Source organism: Brachycentrus maculatus, unplaced genomic scaffold, assembly GCF_059751285.1.
Source record: "Brachycentrus maculatus isolate JH-2025_06_01 unplaced genomic scaffold, ASM5975128v1 h1tg000054l, whole genome shotgun sequence".
Classification (NCBI taxonomy): Eukaryota; Metazoa; Arthropoda; class Insecta; order Trichoptera; family Brachycentridae; genus Brachycentrus; species Brachycentrus maculatus.
In genome coordinates, this window is record NW_028280808.1 from 1129357 (window position 1) to 1155370 (window position 26014).

The 26014-nt window shown below is 29.8% G+C and overlaps 2 protein-coding genes across 2 annotated transcripts in view; both read right to left on the reverse strand.

Annotated features, from left to right (window-relative positions):
* Window positions 1-22394, reverse strand: part of LOC148311986 (inactive hydroxysteroid dehydrogenase-like protein 1) — a 39975-nt gene extending 17581 nt beyond the window's left edge. The window contains exon 1 of the mRNA XM_088278023.1: window positions 22002-22394. Within this exon, the coding sequence (XP_088134149.1) occupies window positions 22002-22173 (172 nt within the window). The 5' untranslated portion in view covers window positions 22174-22394. The remainder of the gene's footprint in view (window positions 1-22001) is intronic.
* Window positions 22395-24110: 1716 nt separating this feature from the next.
* On the reverse strand, window positions 24111-26006 carry LOC148311987 (protein asteroid-like). The gene has a single exon (XM_088278029.1). The coding sequence runs from the start codon at window positions 25958-25960 to the stop codon at window positions 24164-24166; it is 1797 nt and encodes a 598-aa protein (XP_088134155.1). The 5' UTR covers window positions 25961-26006; the 3' UTR covers window positions 24111-24163.
* Window positions 26007-26014: the final 8 nt, after the last annotated feature.

Here is a 26014-nt window from a genome sequence, read left to right on the forward strand (position 1 = left end):
TGCTTAAATCAATTTCTTCTCCTATAGTATAACAGTTTAGGTAGAAAAAGAAGCAACAGCTTGAGACAAGCGGATTTGCATACATGTATAAGCTTTTATAACTTAAACATAGCTAATTTGTACGAATCTCTTGAGGAAAAAACATGAATTACATACGAAAAAGTAAACATTTTAATAGTATGTCATGTTAAATACTAATTTGTACGAATCTCATGAGGAAAAAACATTAATTACATATAAAAAAGTAAATATTTTATTGTACTTTAATAGTATGGGAATTGAATTTAAAACTGCCATTTTGTTTATATTAATTTAAACTCGGTAATTAAAAGCCTTTAAAATACATAAGTTTGGAGTATATTCCAAACTCAAAAGTAAACAGACCTAATTCAAAATTTGCTAAAATAGAGTTAAAAAACTACACAGAGGCATCTTGTAACACCTTTTATGTGTGTGATAAAACAAATATTTTACAATGTTATTTAATCTGGCGTGGAACGAGACAATTCTATCACCCTTAATAATCAATAAAAAAATATTAAAAATAATTGTGTGATTTTTTTTGTAAATAAACATTTAAAAAATATATCATCTATACAACCGAAAGTCATTTGGGTATGTGGCTTCCTAATAAGTAATCTTAAATATTAAGGTAGCTAGATAGGTATTTTATTATTTAATAAATTAAAACCGCGTCAATGAATAATTACACGATATTTATAGGTACTTTTGTCATTTTATATCAGCCTATTGTTTTGGCTATTATAAAATCCCCAGAAACTAAGTATTTCCATACTATTTTTTTCTTATTAAATCAGAATAAACGTCAAAAATCATAGACAATATATGATTATCATTTTGTCGGTATACTTTTTTTTAAATTAAATTATAAAAATGTTTTCCCTGCGTTTAAGGCTTTATTTACAATAATATAATTCATTAAGTCACGCCTGATTTTTTTAGAATTTACGAGTATATTGTTTTTTGTTTGTTTGATTTTTATGATATTTAATGACAAACATTTTTGTAATTTTTTAACTCTAAACCTTTTTATAAATCTTTTCTTCTCAAAACCATATAAATTTCGAAAATAAATTTATTTATTCAATACGTAAACGTTGTTTTAAGAAAAAAAATTACGTCAAATGTTACCCGGGTTTTATGAAAATTAAGTGGCGATATAACGTATGTTGGGCCTTAAAGGCAAACAATTTATGAGTGGGTGGTGTGTATACCACACGCTTACGCCTGGTGATCGTATAAATACAAGTATAACATAATTCCATTAAATGTCGCAAATATCGAGTTGACAGAGGTGGAGAAGCAGTCGAACCAGGTCAAGACCAACAAGAATGGATAACTGGGGATTTTATAATAGTTATGATTGGAAAGCAGGTGTATCGCGTATTAGACAAAAGAAATCAGAAACAAATGTCGGCGTTGCCCAATGCGTTGTTCCAAGTGTGTAGGAAACGTTCGTGTAAGGTGCAAGAAGTATGGAGGAACAATTGCATTTCCCATTAGCCCTGGCATTGAACACGTCACGTGCTCAAACGGCCGTGGAAACGCGATTACCTGTAATAGTAGAATTAACAATAGTGCCTACAATTATTGAAGTATTTTTGTGTATGTTATTATGCCCACCGAAAGGGCATTAAACCGACTTGAGCATAAATTATACGAATATTCCCCTATTATTATAAAGCCCGTCCATACGCAATGAGGAAGTATCAAATCTTAAGATATATTTTTAATTTCTTCAATTGATTCGGCAGTTTCAAATGAAGAAGTACAAAATCTAAAAATGTATTTTTAATTTCATCAATTGATTCGGCAGTCACTTTGTGGTAAAATCTATACATTTTTTATTTTGGATTTATGATGTAACTTTAAAATTTTGCCTTAGCTTCACTTACGGTGTTTGAAAATGATGCGGAATGCATTAAAACACATGTCACAATAGATTTCAATATACTGTATAGTGGTATTTACCAAGCAACACTAAATTTTTTTAAAAAAAATGGAAGAGTCGTATCATTGTTGATATGGTTTTTGCGAGAAACTAGTGAACAATATATTTTCCATTAATTGATGCAGTAGTCACTTTGTAGTATCCATCCATCCATTTTTAATTTTAATCTCACTTGGTAAACACCCCAATTTCTTAATTAAGTAACTAACTATCACGCCGCTTCCCGGCAAGGGTAGGCAGAGAGAATAGAAAGACTCACCAACCTGTCTTTGCGAATAATCTTCCCTTCTTTCTCATTCATGCATTTCCTAATAATACGAGAACTACAGATGTTCTCAATAGGTGAAAACAAAAGGTGTTTGTATTTTTTTGATTAGAACATCTGTAATTCTCGAAACAGGTCGTGTTTACATTAGTAAACTCAAATCCTGATTTTGACACACTCTAAAATGTTCAAAGCTAGTAATAAACAAGTTTTTATATTTAATTTTAATTCAAGAGAAAATCGAGCTTAAATGTTTCAACATTTTGAGTGTGTCCAAATACTTGTTCACAAATTATCTCCAATTATAGGAGTTATTTTTCATATTATTTTCACTCTTTTATATAAATATGTAGAAGGAAGTTCTATATACATATATACATTGGTTTATATGTATGGAAGTTTCAATAAATTGAGTAGTGTGGTTGTTAATAATAGGTAGAATTGGTGAATGTTACACGTGTGTAAAGTGATCACTTAAACCAGCCTATGATGGTCGTCAGACCCGGAAATGCCCGGACCTTCTTCATCTTTGATGAGATGCCAAAAATAATCTTAAATGTTTCATTTTAATTGTTTTTTTTATAATAATGTATTCCAATTGTTCACTTACATGCAATGAATACATGATCAGTGAATGCTTCAAATATTTTTAATTACCTCCATATGTTTATTACCATAGCAACAAGTTAAGGATAAAAATATTTAAATTTACAACCAAGCAAGACAATGTATAGGTAGTTCAATGGTATTCAATATTTTTGTTTTGATGGTGTAATACAAATACATGAGCAAAGCTCAATATATTATAAATATACTTTTTTTTTTAATCTTTAGATAACTATCAACAATATATAAGTATGTTCTTTGTACATATGTATTCTGTATATGTACCCTGTTATTTCTTCTTTGAAAATACATTAGTCATCAATGCTTGACCATGAAGAATTATTTTTGTATAAAAATTATTTTGATAATTTAAACATCCGTGTAAAGATTTTATCATTTGTTAAGTTAAGTATTGAATTTAGTTTGAAGAATCTTCAATAATTAAAAAAACACGTAGAAATCCTTGGCATATAACAACAATAAAACATAAATTAGTAAAACGTATTAAAAAATAATGATGTGTGTGTGTGTGTGTTTGATTGATTTAAGCTTAATTATACAATTCAAGAGACATTTTTCGTATGTTATTTGTGATAGGTATAACCACATTTAAAAATATATTCAAAGAAATCTTGTCTATGAAATTGTGTAAAAAAAATATTTTTAAAGATGATACATCAAATTATTTTAAAACTGATTACGTAATTTGTGAAGCGACTTGAAAAATATATGACAGGTAACGAGAAAAACCATATTAGGCTGACACACTTAGGTTGGAAACAGACTAGCAAGTTTAAGCGGACGGTTGTTTCAACTGCTCATATAAATATTCTGCAGTTCCATACTCAACCGCAAGTCGATTTCCGAATCAATACATCTACTAAGTAGGTACGAACTGCGCGTATTCAGACTAGAGACAAAACAGATAAAACAGTCCCTCATCCGATCTATCCGGGTTATTTTAATATCCGGTATCCTTCCGAATAACGGATACCGCGTACGTTATTAAGCAAACAAAACGATTTAATAATAATGCGTTGCAAATTTAATACTGGAAATCGATTAAAGTTGAATTATGGTAAAGAAAAACCAGTTTTCCAGCATTTGTTGGCAGATAGCGATTATGTTTTTCTTTATACAGAACACCTGTTTTAGAGAATAGCCCCACTGTACAAGCTGCTACTAGGAAAAATCTTTACAAATTGTATCAAGATTGAGTACTATTTGGCGTTTGCTGACCATCGCTACCAACTAACCACACAGTTTTAAAATGATAAACTAGCATATGTTCTATGGGACTCTTTCTCGAAACCTCAGTTTGTCTGTTGTATGTTGCAACTTCAAAAATATGTCTGTTTTTCAATGGCATTTTTACCATACTCTGTATAACTGTTATCATCAGTGCCGCGTTGTGTTGTGACTTGAAAGTGCGCGATACACATTTATACACATATCTTACGCTGAATATCCGGCAGGATATTCGATCGTCCGGCCAAAAGTCGTGCCGGATATCCGATACCTAACCAAAAACCTTGCTAGATATTCGATACCCAGCCAAATTACTTTCCGTACTATGTTTCTCTAATTGAAACTGTAGAATGGTTATCTGCGGCAGCTTGAACCGCTGAGTCTAGCTGCTAATCTGTATCCGGCCTTAGAAATCTTGTTTAGTAAAATAATTATCAATATCACGTTGTATTATGAAAATGCTTACATTCTGTGGGCTGTATAACCTTCTAACCAAATGTTGGATTCTCAAGGTTTTCAGCAATCATTAGTAAGAATAAGAATCCTAACATTATTGAACTTGCATTTTTTAATCATAAAATATTATCTTCATAATTTATTTTAAAACGATTATTTTAATTGAAGTATAAATGGTAACAAACTTGATCATATCCCCTATCCACTCTCAATAGTGTATAAGACACTGCAATCCTATAGCTGCAGTGGTATCTTAATATTTAATTACGTGAAGGCAATGTGAACAGTTCAGAGCTTCGGGTACCAGTCCAGAGTTATATAAAATAAATATGACTGTGAAGAATCATTTGTATTTATTTAAACCCCCCCCCCTCCGAGAATTGAACCCTTGATTTTCCGCAAGATAGCTAAATACTTTAACTATTACACTAATAATAATAATAAAACCCTTATCCGCACCCCAATGGTGCATAGGGCACTGCGTCATATAAACGCAGTGTTATCTTGATCGTTTACACATGAAGGAAAGGTGATCAGCCCTCCGCTTCAGGTACCAGTCCAGGGTAATATTGAATAAATATGACAGTGAAAAAATCACTTATATTTATTTTACCCCTCTTGGAAATCGAGCCCAGGACCTCCAGAACGGCAGCCGAGCGTGCTGACCATTACACTACGGAGGCGGACAACTATTACACTACAAAAGCTTATTTACTTTTATACACGTAATATTTTATATGTAATAGGTTGGCGAATAATAATTATGAATTTAATAATCAAATAAAAAATTCAAACAAAAAGTTCATACTATAATATTCAACTCGATCACGTTTATGGATTTTATTTAATGAAGATATTAGTTTGTTAATTTAACATATTATGGTGAGGATTGCCCAATTTTCTTAACTCTTAGGTACGTAAGTTTTGTTAAGTACTTGTTTATCTCTAGTAAAAAAAAACTCTTAGCGCAGCCTGTTAGTGCAAAGTAATTTACAATAATTCAGATTCGAGAGTCAAATTGCAAAGCAAAATCACAACTAGATTTTCATTTAGAATTCTAGATTAATGCAGATTATTGCAAAATTCACTATGACATTTCACAAGAATATTCTTTTTCATTGGTAAAACGCAGGGGTCAGCATACCGCGGTTCGAGTACAGCGTTCATACATTCAGCTTTAGCTTTGTTATGTAGCCTCATTAAGACAGCATGATACAAGACTAAAAAATCATAATAGAGAATATATAATTTGCTAATATGGTAAATAAATATTAACGATAATTATTTTAAATTATGACTTAAGCTGAAAACAAGTCATTTTCCCGACAGCATAGATTTCAAGAGCGATGCAAGTTCACCATTCTAATTGATAAATTTAGCGAAACTCGAAAATTGTTTTTTTAATAACGATTTCCGAGTTTTTAGTTAATAAATTTCTTTTGAAGTACATAAATAAAAATATTTTCTAATTTTTAATTATTTATCATTTTATTGTAAGCAAACATGACTGAAAGCGTCACGAGCATGTCCTAAAAATTGAACAGAACAATCCGTAACACACGATTATGGCTCGGATTAGCGGAAATTGGAACGCATTTCGCGCACGAGATGAACTCATCGTTATTTAGGTTTTCTAGTTTTATTAGCAGTGAACTGAGCAACTCACGCTTATAATTTCCGTATATTATATTCATCATCAAATTGTAACGGCATTGTGATCTTTTTTTATTTGCTTTACTAGTGAAAATTATTCAGCTCTTTTCATTAGAAAGTTTGTCGACTCCTGGTCCAACGGAACCTGCTGTAACATTTTCAACCTTCATTTTAATTACTGGTACAAATACTAACTAAGAGATGGATATAACAAACAGGAGAATTCACCAGATTATAAAGCGCGGAAAAAAATATTAATGATTTTAATTATTTTTCTAAATAAAGTTCTAATAGGAAAAAAATGTGTAAAGTATAAGGCTTTGTTGTCCTAAAAATCTAGGTTTTATGTTTACGTATAGAAATCTGACTAAAATCAAAATAATTAATTATGATTAAATACATACCTACATCAAAATAATAAAGCTTAATATATTTTCTTCCTATGTGTTATGTAACATAATATGTTCATTTTACCCTGTAAATATCAAAATTATTAGTAAATTTTATGACTTTTTGTAAAAATAATAAGAGTGAGAAATTACATCATATTTTATATGTAGACTTATGTATTTGAATAAACACTTTATTTATTATCATAGGGTAGGCATGATGAACCAACCATCCTTTTTACATATTATGTAATAAAATATAAGTTCATCTTTAAAAGTTTTTCTCCAATTTAACCCTTAGAGTAAATACCATCGCTGGAAACATTTTTGTTTAAATGCTGTAATTACGTACTTTACATCGATAATAATTTATTTTGTCTTCTTATAAATTCAGATTTTTCAGTCCTAGAATGTTCCAATTAATTAACGTTCATCCAAATTCAAATATAAATTACAGGTAAGCACCAATTTTTTTTAACATTTCCAATATTTGTTATTACTAATGAAATTCTCATCGGTTTTGTTATTATTTTCTATTACATCTTTTTATTTTGTACAAATAATCAACGCTTGATTGAATAAGCCATAAATCATTATAAATTGCTCTACTTTTGTATATTCATTCATCGTTAGAATATTCGAAAGTGTCATTAATCTCCTCCGTGAACTGTGAAACGTCTTCGTCTGTCACTGTAGTATTCTAATGACAAGCTTCCGATGTATTATATTCAAACAATGTTATGTATTTGTACATATTTTGAAATTTAAATCCCTGATGACACCGCAAACCAGAAAAATCTGACGAGAAACGTTTCTTAATCACATAGTTACGATTATTTTTAAAACGATATAGATTACGTGAGCAGCATGACTGTTTTTATTTCAGAAATGATAAAGAAAATTATGTTCCCCCAACCTTTCATCGCGCAATACTTTACAACCAGAATTATTAGACAATTTCAATGCGAAATTTCGTCCGATTCGAAAGAAATCTATAAACTTTTTTATTCGCCTGTCACATTTATTATATTACTATCATTTTATTCAGCTTACTTTGAAAACTAAATTTGTGACCACATTACTCAGATGTAAAATTAGACATTCTCACTTCAGAATTTAGAAATTGCAAATATATTATTATTTTACATTCGGTAGAATTTATTTTACCGTGATGTGAGGATTATTGGTATGATATATGTAAATCATATCTCTTTTCGTAGGTTAAATGTTTTGATAGAGCAATATGACTTTATTAACGCACCACTAGTTTTGGAAACATTGATCATTCCATCTACGTAATAAATGTTTTTATTAATTAAAGATTCAATATATTTTCATATCTGAAACGCAAAGATGTTCCATATCCCAATTTACCATTTTATGTTTTAGTAGTCTATGTAGGTACCGTTGAAAACAGGCATGAAAAAGAATATAATCGTATAGTTTTTAAGGTTTTCTTTTAAGTAATCGCCACTTATATTACCGGAACGTACAGGAAAAATTTCGTATGAGGAAAATTTATACAACGCAATGATAAATCGAATAAAGGAATTAAGCGCATACTCGAATTTTTCAGCCCCCGTAATGGGTAATTCTGCTATATCGTCATGAACGTCCCAAATTCAGACACTGGCTTAAATTAGGCAATAATATATATTAATCATGACCGGACTGACGTCTCACCATATGCATAGCCATATCCGAAACTATTTTTCATTAAATGATCCAACTCTCGATTTCTTACTAGCGATATCAACAATAATTACCCAATAAAACGTGTGAGTACCTGAGTAATACCTATTTACATACAAATTTGTTAGTAATAATTATTATTGGTCTTTGAAAACAACATTCATTAATTCAAGAGCTCTAGAGTAAGCTTGAATTTAAGTGACAAAGTCTAAAGCGCGAAATCGAGAATTCACTAGAATCATAAAACATTAACAAAACATATTCAAAGAGGATTGTTATTATTAGACTTTAACGTAGAAGCTTATGTTAATTTATTTGAAAATACGCTGTCTATTATTTGCAATATATGAAGAAAAAAATCTAAAAACACAGTATTTTAAACACAAATAATAGTATACACATAAAAAGTTGATGGATATAAGGGTGAAGGATCTTATTGAAATATAGGAAAGAAAACAAAGTATAAACAGTAGGTATTATTAATTATCAAGAATACGAAAAGAGATATAGCAACAACGACTTAAGACTCGGGGTTGAATAGATATACTTGTACAAACTTATGTAAGAGAAGCTACCGTTCAGATGAACCATTCTCTATAGTTATTTAGAGACCGTTTTAAAACGCATTAATACTTTTGAAATATAGTACATATAATGACATGTACCTAACTGTATTATGTAAACTCTCTTTTGGTATATATTAGCCATTTTTGTGCGTATTTTTAAGCTTGCGTCTAAAACCATTATTAGTATATAAAAATTACATTAGTACCTATATAAAAATAATTTTTCAAAAATAACATAAGCAGGTATGTATCTACAAAACTATATATTTATCAATAAAAACCCACAATATTTTAAATTCTTTTTTGCATAAACGTGAAATACAAATAATTGTAAAAACGAAATTTCGGAATAACACCTATTAACCAAACAAGCTACCTTACTGTGGTCAACCGTAGAAAATAGAAGCCGATAGTTGTTAATTTTAGTTGACTCGTTAAAAAGTATTATCACTCTAGACAATTATCAACGCTTTTAATATCAGTACACTAAACTCTTGTGTAATGTAAATATTGTATAATACTCGAGGAAGATCTTGAGTCATCACCCATTGGACATCGGTGGTCGGTCAATATTGGACATAAACAAATATGGATTCTCCTTTAATTTGGTATTTATAAAGTACGTATTTTTCAATGACCATAAAGTTTTGTTTGTCAGGTAAATAATGCAATGAGATGGAAAATTACAAAATAGTGACAGTCAATAAATATTTCCGTTGAAGTTAATAAAAGGTCGTGAAATGAAATGCAATTAAGTCTAAGGTCTAATAAATGTAGACTATTCATGAATTTTCGACATTTTAATAATTGTTTGATCAATATTCGCAATTAATGTAGCAAATCCATTAATATACCAATACATCGATTACACTCAATACAAAATAGATCTTGTGTTGAAACTACTTAATTATTTATTAATTTTGTTGCAAAACTGAGATATTTCTAAAATATAGATAGTATTTAAATGGAGATATATTTTTAGAAATATTCATTATATTTATTTTATTTTTATGGGAAGGCGGGGTGTAAAACATACAAATTGAAAAAAAAATAATGATACGGAGCAAATTTTTAAATCAACTTGCTTTTTATAATGTTGATTAATTTTACAACATTTTTAATATGTCAAAATACTTACAAATCTAGATGATCTCCAATTACGAGCTTTTTTTAATATTATGTTGAGATGTCAAAAAATATTTGATTCATATTAATTATTAGAATGAGGATTTTCTTAGAAAATATTTCGTATGCTATATTTAAGTATAATATAAGTAGTTATTGTCAAATATTTGCCAAAGTAATGGCAAACGCAGAATTCAAGCAGTTTTTTTAATGAAACTGTATTGTTGAATGCGACCGCCAAAATTTCTGCTGGATATATATATATATATATATATATATATATATATATATATATATATATATATATATATATATATATATATATATATATATATATATATATATATATATATATATATATATATATATATATATATATATATATATATATATATATATATATATATATATATATATATATATATATATATATATATATATATATATATTTATACATATATATATATATATATATATATATATATATATATATATATATATATATATATATATATATATATATATATATATATATATATATATATATATATATATATATAGGAATTCGAATTAAAAGGAATTTGCTAACTGGATGATTAAGCAAGCGATAGGCTGCGCGAGAGTCGTTAATATAATAATTAAAAATAATATATACAGCGGATATTGATTTTTTTTAAAATATTTATTGAAAATATATTTTTATAGGTTATTTTAACTCCTTACCTAATAACTCTTTTCTTTTTAAAACTATACACTTATTTCGAAAAACAACTTATTGTTTTAATACAAAAACGGTGTTTTAAGAAAAGAAAAACAATTACGTTAAATGTTACCTGGGTTTAAAGAAAATTAAGTTGGGGTTTATTGTAAACTGGGCCTTAAAAAATTAAGGTGGGAAATTTTCCAGGCCCGGACTGTTTCCGGTCTCAGATTGAAATTTTCACAGAGCAGAGAAGTGAGGAGCCGTGAGCCGAGTGAGCAGCCGGCTGCAGGCAGCTGACTGGCCGGGACTTGCGCAAGATGACCAATGCCGTACCACCTGCGGCAGTCACTGCGAGCGGAAACATTCCTCGCACCATCGTCTCGCCTTACTAGGTCAAATAATAGAAAGCCACGCAGAACTGCGAATCACTCGTCAAATTAGACGCTGGTCTTGCTGTCCCTAACAAAAGGGTAACTGAGTACCAACTTCCGAATGCTTCTCAACCCTTTCCTCTTTCAAGGTCATCAGATTTCAGATTTTTTTTTTTGTAATTCTGTAATCTTGATTTTTTCGCGATAAACACGAAATTCATTCGTTTAAATAAAATTGAATTATAAACAACCAACCTCTTAAATAAAATAAAAATTAAACACTTGTATAATATCACTCATTAAATGGTTTTATACAAGTGTTTATTTTTTATTAATAATTAACATATCATTCCGCAAAGTTAATGCCGAATCAATAAATAACCTTTAAAATACATGTTTGTATAAAAATGCGCCTATTTTATTTTGAAAAAAAAAATGACAAAGAGATATATCTCTTTAATGGAGGATAATTTTTGTAATCACGCGCTCCATTCCGTATGATAATGAATACCAAATCGTGAAAAGGGTAGCATGTACTGCTTTCGATTATTTTATTTTAGGTATATGGGGGACTGATATTGACAGTTCTGTCAATTCAATTCATTTATCACTGTAGAATATCATTTTTTTCATTTGTCCCAGTTTCCAGTCAGAATTTTTCCAACTTAAGTTAGTTAATTTTTCGATTCATATAATTTTCGGGTTAATTTTTTTTGTTGTAAACCCACCATCCACCCGTAGCGGTTATAATTACATAGAGTCCTGGGGGATTTTTTGTCAGCTGCGCATAGAGGAATAATTTCAATTCATTCTTAAGGAATAAAAACTCCATGCAGATTAATGAGTTTAATATGGTTAATTTTTTCTCGTAAGGATGAAGCTTTAAATTCGAAATACTTCAAAATTCGACTGGAACACTGGAAAAACATTCTGACTGCGGTTGAATCAATCCGTCAATGTTATTGGGAGATCGGACGGACATGTTTCGTCGACGGGTTTAATCAATCAACCCAAATCCTCCTAGACATTTTCTGATGAATTAAATGTTGGTGTATCCATTGCCTTTAATAAATTTTGCATTAAAATGCATGAAGCCTTTGTTTATTTATTTCAAAATATATATGTATATAACTACTCGACTACTTATAAGACAGCTTGAATTTCGCGTTGAATTTCAGAGGCCAAAAGTTGTTTACTTCCGGCAGCGCGATTATATCTAAATAGGTACCCTTCAGCTATTTAATTAATTATACAATATTATCATAACAGCATAAATCTCTGCAGTCAGCATTTTTAATATGACTTGACTCATTATTTATAGCTATTTTAATCTAATCCCGATCTTGGAACACGGTTGGAATATTTAAGAAGACGTTCGTGGAACTCGTGTCTGGTCTACTACGTTCTCAAAGAAGAGTAGGCATAGAAAACTACAAATAATGTTCCTATGTAGCAGACCTACCTAGAAAACCTAGACTGCATGCAGAACGTAAATATGAAGATAAACTACATATTCACCAATATTTTTAGATTTGCATAAACTTTGTTTTGCTCCTTTATTTATTACTCGTAAAACCAAGATATTATTGCAATTAACACAGCAAAAAAAAACCTTTTTGATCGCATATCTGAGTTTCGCAAATCACGTTGCGTGCAATCACCAAATATGGTTGCATGTTTTTATAAGTAAAAAAATATATCTCCAAAACTGTGTGATTCCTATCTCTTGATAACTTTTAACTCTAGATTACGAAACATTCGTAAAATTTACGACATCCATGTGGACGTTTCGACATTTGTGGAGAGCACCAAGTCAACACATGTAAAGAATGTAGTGACAACTAGCATATATCGTAATTTTTACGGTATTGTATTTTTATGTCAGTTAGCAAAAAAATGTTTATTTATTTAATATAGTCATGTTTTTATACAATTTAATACGTTTTCTATACAGTTCTACTTAATACAATTTTATAATTAAAGTTGCGCTGAGCCTCACCAAAAAAAGACTGAGCTCTTGTGATTGGGAGGGAATATTAAGTGATATATTACATAATCCGAGGATACAAAAGTGCACACTTGACTGATGCTGATGAAATACAATTCTCTAAAAGCAATGGATAATCCGAGATGATGACATCCACTCACACTCGCACTTACTCCTTCTCGATTGTTGAGAGTCTTCACACCGCATATCCATTTTCAAGTTTTATCTGATGGTGTATTATGCAATAACCACGTACTTAATTAACTCCTTAGACATCTACTCACCATTGACATAGTAACCTTTATACTGCATTCAAGATATATAATAGAATGAGAATAAGTTAGCGTTAGGTTAATCGTAATCTACGTGCATTCATATTTCTGTATATACATACATAAAACAATATTTGATTGTTCAAATAATTTGTTTTTATATTGTACTAGAAATGTCAAGAAACTACACAACAGTTGAAATTATTCTGAAAATTATTAAAAAAATAACAGGTCCTATTAATTTAGGTAATCGCATCTTCTACTGAATGCAGAAATATTTTAACTGCATACTCGTATAAGGAAATTTTACAGGGGAGGCAATGAAACTCTTGAATGTGAGTTCCCTCGATCATTTTGTAGTATTTTCTTTTGAATATGAATATGCATAATGTTAAGACTGATATTTACTCGGGTTTAGAACTTTTTGCGCAACAAAATCAGTTGTATAAAAAACGAAATACACGAATAAAAGAAAATTAACTTACTTGCGACTTAGGATAGTTCAGCATTTGTGTGACGACGTGTAGGTAGCTACTCAATTGTATTAATTAAAAAAGATACTAAGACGAAATAGTAAGTTTGCATGTTATTCTTGAAAATAAATTCTTCGTATCAACCGTATTTGTGTGTAGCAACCAAGGTGCGTATTAGTTCATTAGTTCATCATCATCTCACGAGAGGAGGTATCATACATGATAAAAATAGAGAAGGATATTGGTACCATAAGCCAAGCTAAGACATAAAATGCCGAACCCTTTTCTAGTTGAACGGAGGGCCTGCTGACAACAGTCAACAGTCCGGCTTCTCCTGAGGAGTTTTACGTGGTTTCCTCCCAGCAATGAGCATATACTGAAAAGCTCCTGATTGGCCCACACTAGATTATCCCTTCTGTTACCAACACATATAAAAATTTAACATGTTTTTTTAGCGAGAAGAATAAAAAATCACTAAATGATCTATAAACCTTTTACATAATAAGCAATGTAAATAATATATGCATCTTTAAAAAAGGTATTTTGTGGATTCTAACCTTCTAACCTCTAATTATTCATATAGTAGGGTAGACTGGGTACGGTTGAAACAATTTTGCTTATATTGTCCATAGAATTGTTCTTAACAAGTCAAGCGATGATGAAGATGCATTAAATACAAGAGTGTGTTTCTGTCTACTAATGGGAAGTATTATTTCAGTACCCGGTGTGTTATTTTTAGTGGCAGATCAAATTTAAAAAACATATCCGATTTGTTTCAACCGTCCCCATACCAGGGGCAGTTGAAACAGTGATTGGGGTCAGTTGAAACACACGCAAATAAATCAATATTTAATATTGTAAGACGTTTTATTCATTATTTATGTTTGTTTTATAAATAATTATGGCACCGCATGACAATATTAATCAGTCTACAGATATGTAATGAACAAAAACAACTAAAAACAATGGCATTTAAAAAAAAACAAATCGAAGGAAAATAATCTGTGAATAAACCAAAAGGAAACACTTCTTTAATTTTGATTAGTCATAAATCAAGCGAAAATCTAGCTTTGGGATCATTCCGAGTCGCAATTGTGGCAAACATAGCTAAGACCACCTTTTGTGCAGTCTTCTTGAGTCCACAGTTTACAAGTGGTGCACTGTATCCACTTTTCACCGGATTTGCTCTCTGAATACAGTGACAGACAAACAAGACAATAGCACTCGTCCTCATCTGATGATGATTCCTGTTGCGTATTATGATTATTTTTCCTTTAACGATCCTTCTACTTTTTCCTCCATCCAATCTTTTCTTGACTTATTTAGTTTTCATCCGTTTCAACCTTATTTCATGTTCCTTTCTTATCTCTTCTTTCTCTGTTTTTTTTAGTAGCAAGAATTTTGCAAGCTCCTGCTCCTGCTCTTTATTAAAAACTTGTGTTGTGGGGTTCATATCCCATTTTCTTCTTCACCAGATGCATCTCGCTTTCGTATATTTATAATGAGCGAACAGTGGTTTAATCCATGCTTCTCCGCCGCTTTTCGCAGTGAATCTCCTGCTTTAACCTCCTCATAAGCGTATGTATACCTCGACAAGTCGACCTCCCCTCTCGAAGTCTTTCTTGCGCATACTCTCGGCATCTAGAAAACAGGAAAACTGAAAAAATATGTTGTTTCAACCGTACCCACAAAAAATGTTTCAACCGTCCCCAACCCCTCCTTTAGGTGGAAAACAGAAAATAGTAATGTTAACAATAATGGCAATTAAAACTAATCACTATATCGTGTTCTACAAGCTTCATTTCAAACACGAAATCATACTCAATAATATCGTTTCAATAGAAACCGTAATAAAAGGAAAATTCTCAGAACAAAAATACTTACTTTTGGTTATCAAAATACAATAAGACCTCCTACAAGCAACAGCACCGTGCGGCGAGCGATGCAACACTGATATTCGTGTTTGAACTTGTTGTCCGCTTTGTTCGTCCCTTGGACCCTTCACCCTACCGCATACGGTTTGCAAGATATTTGCTCTGTTTCAACCGTCCTTTGTTTCAACCGTACCCAGTCTACCCTACCTATCTTTTATACAGGAGTGCTAGGATTATGAACAAAATAATATTTTTTAATAAATGGGACATGTCATAATTTGCAAACAAAGCTGATATTAATTATCCAATTTGCTAATTTGCCCGTGAATAATTCATAATTTGCTAATAAACTCTGAGATCAAGCGTAGCTGTTCGTTAATTTCTTGCTCGTGTTAGGAAATGACACTGTGTACCTACTTGGTAAAAATTACTATATATAAGGAGACTGCAATACTCAAGGAGCTTACAAAATACTATTGCAAGATAGTAATGAATTTGAGCATATTATTACAGAAAAGAAAATTTCAACAAACCATTATATCACATATTAAGTAAAATTTTAAAAAAGGAAAATTTATTTTACATTTAATTGAGACTGATTTCGAAATTTAAAATACATTTTTATTTGCTTTTATACATATGAATAAAAATGTAAATAATCGTTTGATCATAATTCAAAATCAAAACTACTTAAATTATTCACCTATGTCTATGAAGTTTTAATGCAATGTTGCATTCGAATATAAATACCTGTGACAGGTAAAACATGTTTTTTTTTGTAAAACTATTTATTTTTACCACTGTGGCAGCACCATCTTTTGAACGTAACAGCAACACACGCAACACTGCTCATGGCGGACAGCGTGCTTCATGACAGCTACTGTCACACAACATTTTAGATGTTTTCGATTGCACAGCTATTATAAAGATTTTTAATATTTTCGTCGCTTCGTAAACATTGAGAAATTAAACGTATTAGAAATGTTAGCGATTTATTTTATTTTTTCCATTTAATCAGATTAAGGCATAGCAATGCGTGATCGGGAACAGATAGTAAATATGTTTATATTTATCCATTTTAAATATGTTCATGTATGCGTTAATACGAAATTAATATAACACTCTCCTTATCATTCATGGTTCGCTTTGTATAAAAACATTTTTACACACTACTTAATGACTCCAGTTTCGGAATAACCATTCAATCATCAGGTCAAATGTAGTCTATATTGTAATGCAGGCTTCAGTTGAAATAATCTACTTAATATTACTCCGTCGGCGAAATCTATGGTTGAAATTAGTAAATTTTTATTAGTTTTATAACATTTGGTGTAGTTTCGACGACGCGCGACTAAATGAAGGTTAACAGCATAAGTAATGATTCCTAATAATATATATGTAAGCAGGGTTTTTTTTTAAACAATAAAGGTCCCGGAACTCACTTCATGTCAAGGTTTTTACTAAAACAAATTATATAAATATAGGTTGTAATTACGTAAGCGCAAATATTGTTTCGTCTTATTGATTTGGAAAAATAAAAAATAAAAATAAGATGCGATCGCCGTTCTACCGCGTTAGAGCGCTTGTGCACTACATGGAATTTTACCGTCCGGCAGTCCGGTTTTGAAAAATGAAATCGACTACGACAGTTTAGCGTGCTCGAATTTACGCGCAACGTGTACACGATCCGAAGAAATATGGACAAAAGCACAAGCTAATCGCTAAAACGCTAACTCACGTGCCGGACGGTAAAATTTCGTGTAATTCCGGGTAGTGGACAATCGTCCGTAGGGTGCTTGTCCACTACCCGGAATTTTACCGTCCGACATTTCAGTTGGCATGATAAACGGATGATTAGCTTGGATTGGCTTGTGCTTTTGTCTTTCTTTCTTCGGATTGGTGCACTTGATGGGTGCGTGATCACGGTGCGCGTAAATTTGATCACGCTAAACTTTCGTAGTCGCTTTTATTTTTAAAAAAAACGGATTGCCGGACAGTAAAATTCCGTGTAGTGCACAAACGCCTTTACATGAAAAAAAAAGCCCTGTACGTAAGTAATATGCGGATTCAGAACAACACGATATGGAAATAATAATGACAACAACATCAATAAAGTATTTCATTGGCTGCAGTAACATTTGCACTCTTACTTTCAAGAACGACACTCGGAACTGGTATTTTATATAACATAACATGAATTGAACTCGAACTGTGAGCGAAAGTAAATTGTTCCGATTATGTTATGACATTAGCAAGTTCTTTCGCTTTTATTTTTGGTGAAGTTTAACCAGTGCCCCCTAGCGATTGCCGGAGACTTGCCCCCTTACACTAAAAAAGGGTCAAGGTCGCCGAATTGCCCTTTGGTATTCTAAATATAATATACAGTGGAACCTCTCATAGCGAGCACCTCTCATAACGAGTAATTCGCATAGCGAGCAAAAAAAGTTTTAAAAAGTTGGTCGCATAACGAGTTACAGAAAAAGGGTAAGTCCCCTTTTCACGACATTAACTTGTGAGCCAGGACTTCCGCGCAAGTCAAAACAAAAAACGTTTCGCTTAACGAATAAGATTCTGGAACGAATTATGCTCGTTATGAGAGGTTCGCACTGTATTATTTTTGACATTTCAACATAGATGAAGAATAATATGGAAGTCTAGGCATTTACAGGGGTTACAACCTGCATAGGCTGGTTAGGCGATAACTTTACACACGTGTAAGATATACCGTGATTGAAAACTACAATGCTCAAATTTTTAGAAGTCATAGATATATGATCCATCTCATGACATTCCGTAATTAAGTTCGATTATTGGAAAATATGCTCTCAAATGTTTAAATTCTCGGTTGTAAGCATATGATAGAAAATCATTTAAAAGGAAAAAGTGATATGTGACTTAAGTATGTAAAATTTGTAATAAATACTTATATCGAAGTGTTTTTTTTATCTGGCAATAGTAATACATAGTTATAACGGGAAAAGTACAGAAGTTTAAAATATTAAAAAAATGTTAAATGTGGCATATCTCAAATTCTGGGGACTATTTCGGATTCTGCACTCAAAAAATAACCAGGAACGGTTGAAAAATCGCGGGCACCAAAATGTGTATTGGCCTGTATAATACAATGATTTCATTTAATTACTCCTAATATACCTTTATAGATTTATACAAGCAAAAATAATTGTATTGAAAATAAAATTTAATTCGCAGGTAAATTAGCATTAACATGCAAAGTTGATTTAGTCACAAGTGGACATCAATCACAATGAACGATAAAAATAATCACATTTCAAATATGAAAAAATACATTGTATTTATTTTCTCAAATTTCAGTAGACATTTTTGATAAATAAATATACATATACATTTAATATGTGTATATATATATATATATATATATATATATATATATATATATATATATATATATATATATATATATATATATATATATATATATATATATATATACATATATATGTTAATATGTGTGTGTGTTAAAGGGAGAGAGAAAGAGAGAGAGAGTAAATAAAACTATATTTAAAATAAATGGACTAAAACCTAAAGAACAAGATTGATCACTGAGTCTTCATGCAATTTACAACCAAGATAACTCCGCATTCTTTTAGTTCGCAACTCTCTCAATTCTCGTCACTTACATAATATTATTAGAAAAGTAAAAAAAACCTGAAGTGTATTTTGTTATTTAATTGCTATGGTATGTATATTACGTAATCAAATTGTAAATTCATCAATCACGATCGCTGGGAAATTTCAGACATTTCAATGTCGGAAAAAAAAATTACATCACTTCATACAGGCGTTAACATTTTAACCATATAGTCTAAGTTAAAAAAAAACAACAAGTCCCTCTCCAAGTATAAAAGCGTAGTCTTTTTTGGAGAGGCACAGGGTAACTAGTATAAGATATGTTAAAAGACGAAATGTCTAACAAATGAATTAAATTGTATTTGTTTGTAACTTTAAAAAATAAAATAACTTAGTCAAGCAGTGGTCACATTATTTCCTGTCTACCATAAGATACTTTATTCTTAATTATATAACATTTATCAAACAATTTTATAATGAAAATTTTTACTACTGTTCCAGTACGTAGATGCTTTTACTTAGTTTATATTTTTTAACGTATTTTTTGTTGTTGTTTCTTTTGTTGTTTTTTTCTGATTCGTTTATTACTGTATCTATCATTAAGTAGCAAACATATAAAAATATTGTAATCGTTTGTTCTCTTTTTAAAAAATATAGGTTATATATCGCTCACTCCTTTCAAGAACGTCATAAATCAAAAATCGTCAATTTTCAGTTGTGCATGTTTTCGGAATGCCCAGATGATGTACTATTTATATCCCAGTTAAATAGGCATATTTTTTAATTAATATTTACCCGCTACAGGGCAGAAAGTGTTGTTTTTGCATTTTGAAAAAAAAGGTAGGTACTGTTTAATTATTTTTTTTAAATTACTAAATATTTTTCAAATGGAGAAAAAACCTTCAGGTTTTACCTAATAATATCTGTTGCACAGAAAAAAGTTCAAAAAGTGGCTTGATATTTATTTTTAATACATTGTATTACATTTTTAAACTTTTAAAACGTTCTTCTGATAAATCTTTTTTTTATGACGTTATGTATTAAATATTTATTCGTCCTTATAAGTGTAATTTTGTGAATATAAAAATACATTATCTATTATTGAATGATTTTAAAATAAGAACCAGCTTTTCAGCATTACCATACTAACAGGGTAAAAACAAGTTCAAGGGACAGCTGGTCAGCAAATCCAACCCCGAGTGTTCTAGTCAATGTTGCCTTTTTTCCTTTTTCTCGAATGATTTTTTTTAGACTAATGTAAATTGTTTATAAACCGAATTTCCTGTTTTCAAGAAGTTTGTACTTTAAACTAAACTAGGAAGAAACTAATTAAATAATTGAATTAATAATAATATTTACTCTGTGGTTCACAAGGATTGAGTTGTAAGAAAAATGAAGTTAGCCTCGGTATAACAAGGCTGTTAGAGGTTAAATTTTTACGTGGCTATTTTGAAATGATAAATTTTAGGTGCTTAGATATGTATCGCTGGTTCTTTTTTAAATTCAATTCGACTAACAAATTGGTATACCTGGCCTTCAGTAAAGGTCTTCCTACACATTATGCTCAAATTGGTATTGAGGTGTTTTAGGAAAACTGGAAAAATAATAAACGCTTGATTGAACTTATTTTTAAATGTTTTAAATTTTTATCAGCAATTTGTATTTCACAAATATTAGATTTAACACCAATGGATCGTTGTTAATATATTGTATGCATACAGACATTATTTTATTTCTGTGCTTAAATAATACATTAATGTAAACAACTCTGTTGCATAAATTTTCAATGAAATGTAAAATAATTAAAATTCGTTTGTTTACGACCGCCGATGTCAAGAGGTTAAATTAAGCAATAAAAAATAATTAGTTTAAAATAACAAAGTGTATTATGTCTTTGAACACACGTCCACACATATAAATATATATATATATATATATATATATATATATATATAAATATATATATATATATTATATGTATATATATATATATATATATATATATTTATGAATATAAATATATATATATATATATATATATATATATATATATATATATATATATATATATATATATATATATATATATATATATATATATATATATATATATATATATATATATATATATTTATATATATATATATATATATATATATATATATATATATATATATATATATATATGTATATATATATATATATATATATATATATATTTATATATATATATATATATATATATATATATATATATATATATATATATATATATATATATATATATATATATATATATATATATATATATATATATATATATATATATATATATATATATATATATATATATATATATATATATATATATATATATATATATATATATATATATATATATATATATATATATATATATATATATATATATATATATATATATATATATATATATATATATATATATATATATATATATATATATATATATATATATATATATATATATATATATATATATATATATATATATATATATATATATATATATATATATATATATATATATATATATATATATATATATATATATATATATATATATATATATATATATATATATATATATATATATATATATATATATGTGTATGTATGTATATATTTAAAAATATTTACTAACTTGATTGACGTCCGCCTTTTTTTATTTATATTCTTTAAATCACAAAAAGTTCCTTACCCGCCCATGGTCCAAATTTCGTAGACAAACCCTGGTCTGTTCCCGGCTGGAAAAATGGGGTTAGAACTGACGTCACAACTTGCACAATAGACCATAGTGAATCTCCCAATTTCCATAGAACAGCCAGGATGCCGACTAGGGTTAATAACACCACAATAATCGTAAAAAACATTTTCGCAGATAAAGAGAAAATCCGCTAAGTTTAAATCACTGATCAACCGTATAATTCAATAACATTCTTCCGTCCACGCTTATCAAGTACTCGACCGATTACAAATTATTCAACCGCGAGTGAAACGACCGATATCGAAATATGTTTTATAATGCCGAGTTCGACCGTATTTAATCAGATACGGACAGAACTACGTTCGGCTAGCGCAAAACACATACTACATTCGTAGCGCTAAAGCGAATTGCAGTCAGCGAACACTCAAAGGAAAATACTTTCACTATCAATCGGAAAACATCAATATCCATACTCAGAAGGTAAATTATGCGCTTCACGGACGCGTTGGAAGGAGAGATCTACAAACAAAAAACACACCTTACTCCTGCGGGATTAATTGATCATTGAGCTTGTTTTGAGATTCACAAACAAGCTTAAAATATTGTACGAAAATATGGAATTAGGAACCTCTTTCCTACCAATACAATAAAATCGCACCTTGTAATAACTGGTTTAAAAATACAATTTTAATATTAATAACGTTTTTTAATGCAAAGGGGTTAGTAAACTTCTGTTTTGTTACCCATAACATTTGATTAATCGTCATAAGAGCCTAAAAACGTAAACACAAATATTTACCCGTATTTCAAGTGAAGATGAATCTACATACGCATCGTGAACAACATGGCGCCCCTAGGAGCACGGGGACTGGAAACTACCAAATGTGTTTTATATATGGTATTATATACCTACTCCTTACTAAGGATCACTAGACACCACTTACTCAACCCGTGTTTAAGGCCATACTCTCAATCACAGAATTTAGTCACGTTCGGTAATGCTAGGAGCCGAACGCCATTCACGCCTGACTTTTTTGAAGGATATATTTAAAAAAATTAAATATGGATTAAGAAAATATTTTTATAAACTCCTTACCTTTCGGTAACCCTTTTCTTTTCTTTCATAGATGTGTAAATGGTTTAGGTGGGTATTATAAACTTCTCAATCGACCCAAAGACCTAATATTCATCACTTTGTTACGTGTAGTTAGATTAGGCAATCGCTAGTCTGAGAGATATATACAGTGGAACCTCTTATAACGAGCATAATTCGTTCCAGCATCGTACTCGTTTACCGAAACATTTTCCCCATAGAAATCAATTTAAAATACGATATATATATATATATATATATATATATATATATATATATATATATATATATATATATATATATATATATATATATATATATATATATATATATATATATATATTTATTTATTTATACAAAAGAGTATTCTTTCGGCATGGAACGATTTTTCTTGTTGGATTGTGTTAGGAAAAACTTGTATAACGTGATTCAATGATGCTATACTTCGGCGAATAATAATAGGATTAAGAAAATCTAATATTTTTGTAATTTGGCTGTCAAAATTGTAACGGGTCTTTATTTGTTTGGCTCCTTCTATAAAAAAAATCGAGGCATGTTCAATTCCAAAAATCTGTATAAAACTAGAGTAAAATCTGTCAACTGTAACGGCAGCCTAAAATCTGTATTGATACAGATAAATCTGTATATATGGCAACACTGCTGCTCATTATGAGAGGTTCCACTGTATATATTAGTGAGAATGCACCGAATGGCAAATGGTATAGCTACAATATACGTGTATTCTAAAATATACAAAACATATTCAAATAAGATTTTAGTTTAATTCCAGCATGCCAGTTTCTGTAAAATTAAAACCCTTCTTGAAAACTCATAAATGCATGTTATCTATTAACATTTATATTACCTTATTTTTATAAATTTTACTTGTATGAACTACTTTTCATCTTCTTTAAATAAATATGAGGACAATCTAAGTATGTATGTATAAAATAAATAAAGAAATAAAAGAAATAGTATAATAATGCAAAAAATATATTTATTTACTGGGATACATAATATATGGATAGTTTAATATTTACATATTTTTAATCAATATAAAGTTTTAAACATTTCCTAATCTTAGAATATTAAATCTATTATTCATATCTTGTATATCAGTTTCTTCTTCAGATAAAACTAAAACATCGTTTGTTTCATCTTCAGGTTCATCTGTATTATTAATATTTTTCTTTAATTTTTTATTTGTTTTATAAACATTATTAGAGCAATTGTTTTGAGATTGTCGGCAACTATTTAAACCCAAAAATTTTGATAAAAATATTATATAATTCAGTACTGTTGGAGAATGCTCGATCAACTGATGAACATATGAACCTGGGTTATCTCTGCGCTTCAGATTTGAATACATATTATACAGGAAAGTCCCATTATATATTTCACTAATGGTACACGGACTATAATATTCTGATGTCAGAATGTTTAAATAGGAAAGCTGCTGAAAACAACACTGAAACTGCGCAAAAAAATGTAAATACTGTCTTTTAAACATTTTGGGAAATTCCACTACTTTATTATCCACTTCGAAATACTTAAGTAGTTTGCTAGCAGCAGTCATACAATCTTCGTAACAAATATTGTTATCCCATAATCCTTCAAAACCATCAACAACATTGTACTGTCGTTCCTTACTTCGCTCAAACCAACCCTTTAGCTCATTACCGAAAGTTGAATCAAACTCGTAACTATTAAAGACACCCCCAATTTTGATTTTTACTATAGACATACTTATAAAACACAAAATAAGGGAATATATGTGGGACTCGTTGGGAATATGTATATTATCATTTACAGATTTCAACATCCACAATAGAGAAAGGATTGGCATTTGTAAATTGTATGGTAATTTTTTTATTTCTGTCAAAGTAGATTTTTCTATAGTCTTTTCTAAAAAATATATGAAAATCGGATATCCTGGTGATTTATTTCTAATAACCCATTTACTAATAATTTCATCTGGTATAGAATCGATATAGTTAATGATTCTAGTTTTATGGTTCATGAGACGCCGGCACTCTAAAGTCATTTGCCTTTTATCAAAATTTGACATGATATCAAAAGATAATCTCAGTATAGATAAAGATGATAAATTTGAATCGTTCATAGAAAAATCTTCCGGTTGGGGCATAGCTATATAAAAAGATTTGTGAATGAGATCATAAAACCGAGGAGAAATTTTTCCCCTTTTAAGAATATCAATAAGCCAATTTTTTGAGTCATCGTTCTGAGATGTATTTTCCAGTGAGGAACCTTCTAAGGAATCTGGAATCCCTAAATCCTTTAACGAAGTACACTGTGTCCTAGTGTAATTAGAACAAGAGACTTGTATGAAATGCTGAATTTTCTTACGTTCAGATATTTTAAAGTGACTAATTACTTTTTCTACAGCTGAGTCAAATGATTCATTCTGCAGCCACTCGAGTACAGCAATAATACGACATTGTCCTTCATTTAACTTCTTCGATTTGGTTTGCTTCAAATTACTATAGAATTTGGAAAATACACTCCTTTTGACATAATCATTCCCGAGTAACGTTGCGATCAACGGTAAAATGTCATCATTAACTCCGGGAAAGAGTTTCAAAAAGTTTTCTACTTTATATATCTTACATTTCATAGCATATCGCACGCCTTCGGTAGTTTTAACAATAGATGGTTTTAATGTGAGTGATGGAAATGGAATGTAAGTGACATTGTAAACAAAAAAATCTGAATCGTAACTTAAAACAGGGCACCGGAGAAATCTTGCCACAGCTGCGATCTCATGGTCCGCTTCAAATTCACAAAATGTGTATGCGATGTTTAAAAATAGCAACACCTCTACAAAAACATCTTTCATCATCAGAGGAAACACGAGATACTGCGACTGGTTCTTGGGGTTGAGAAGAGATGCGTC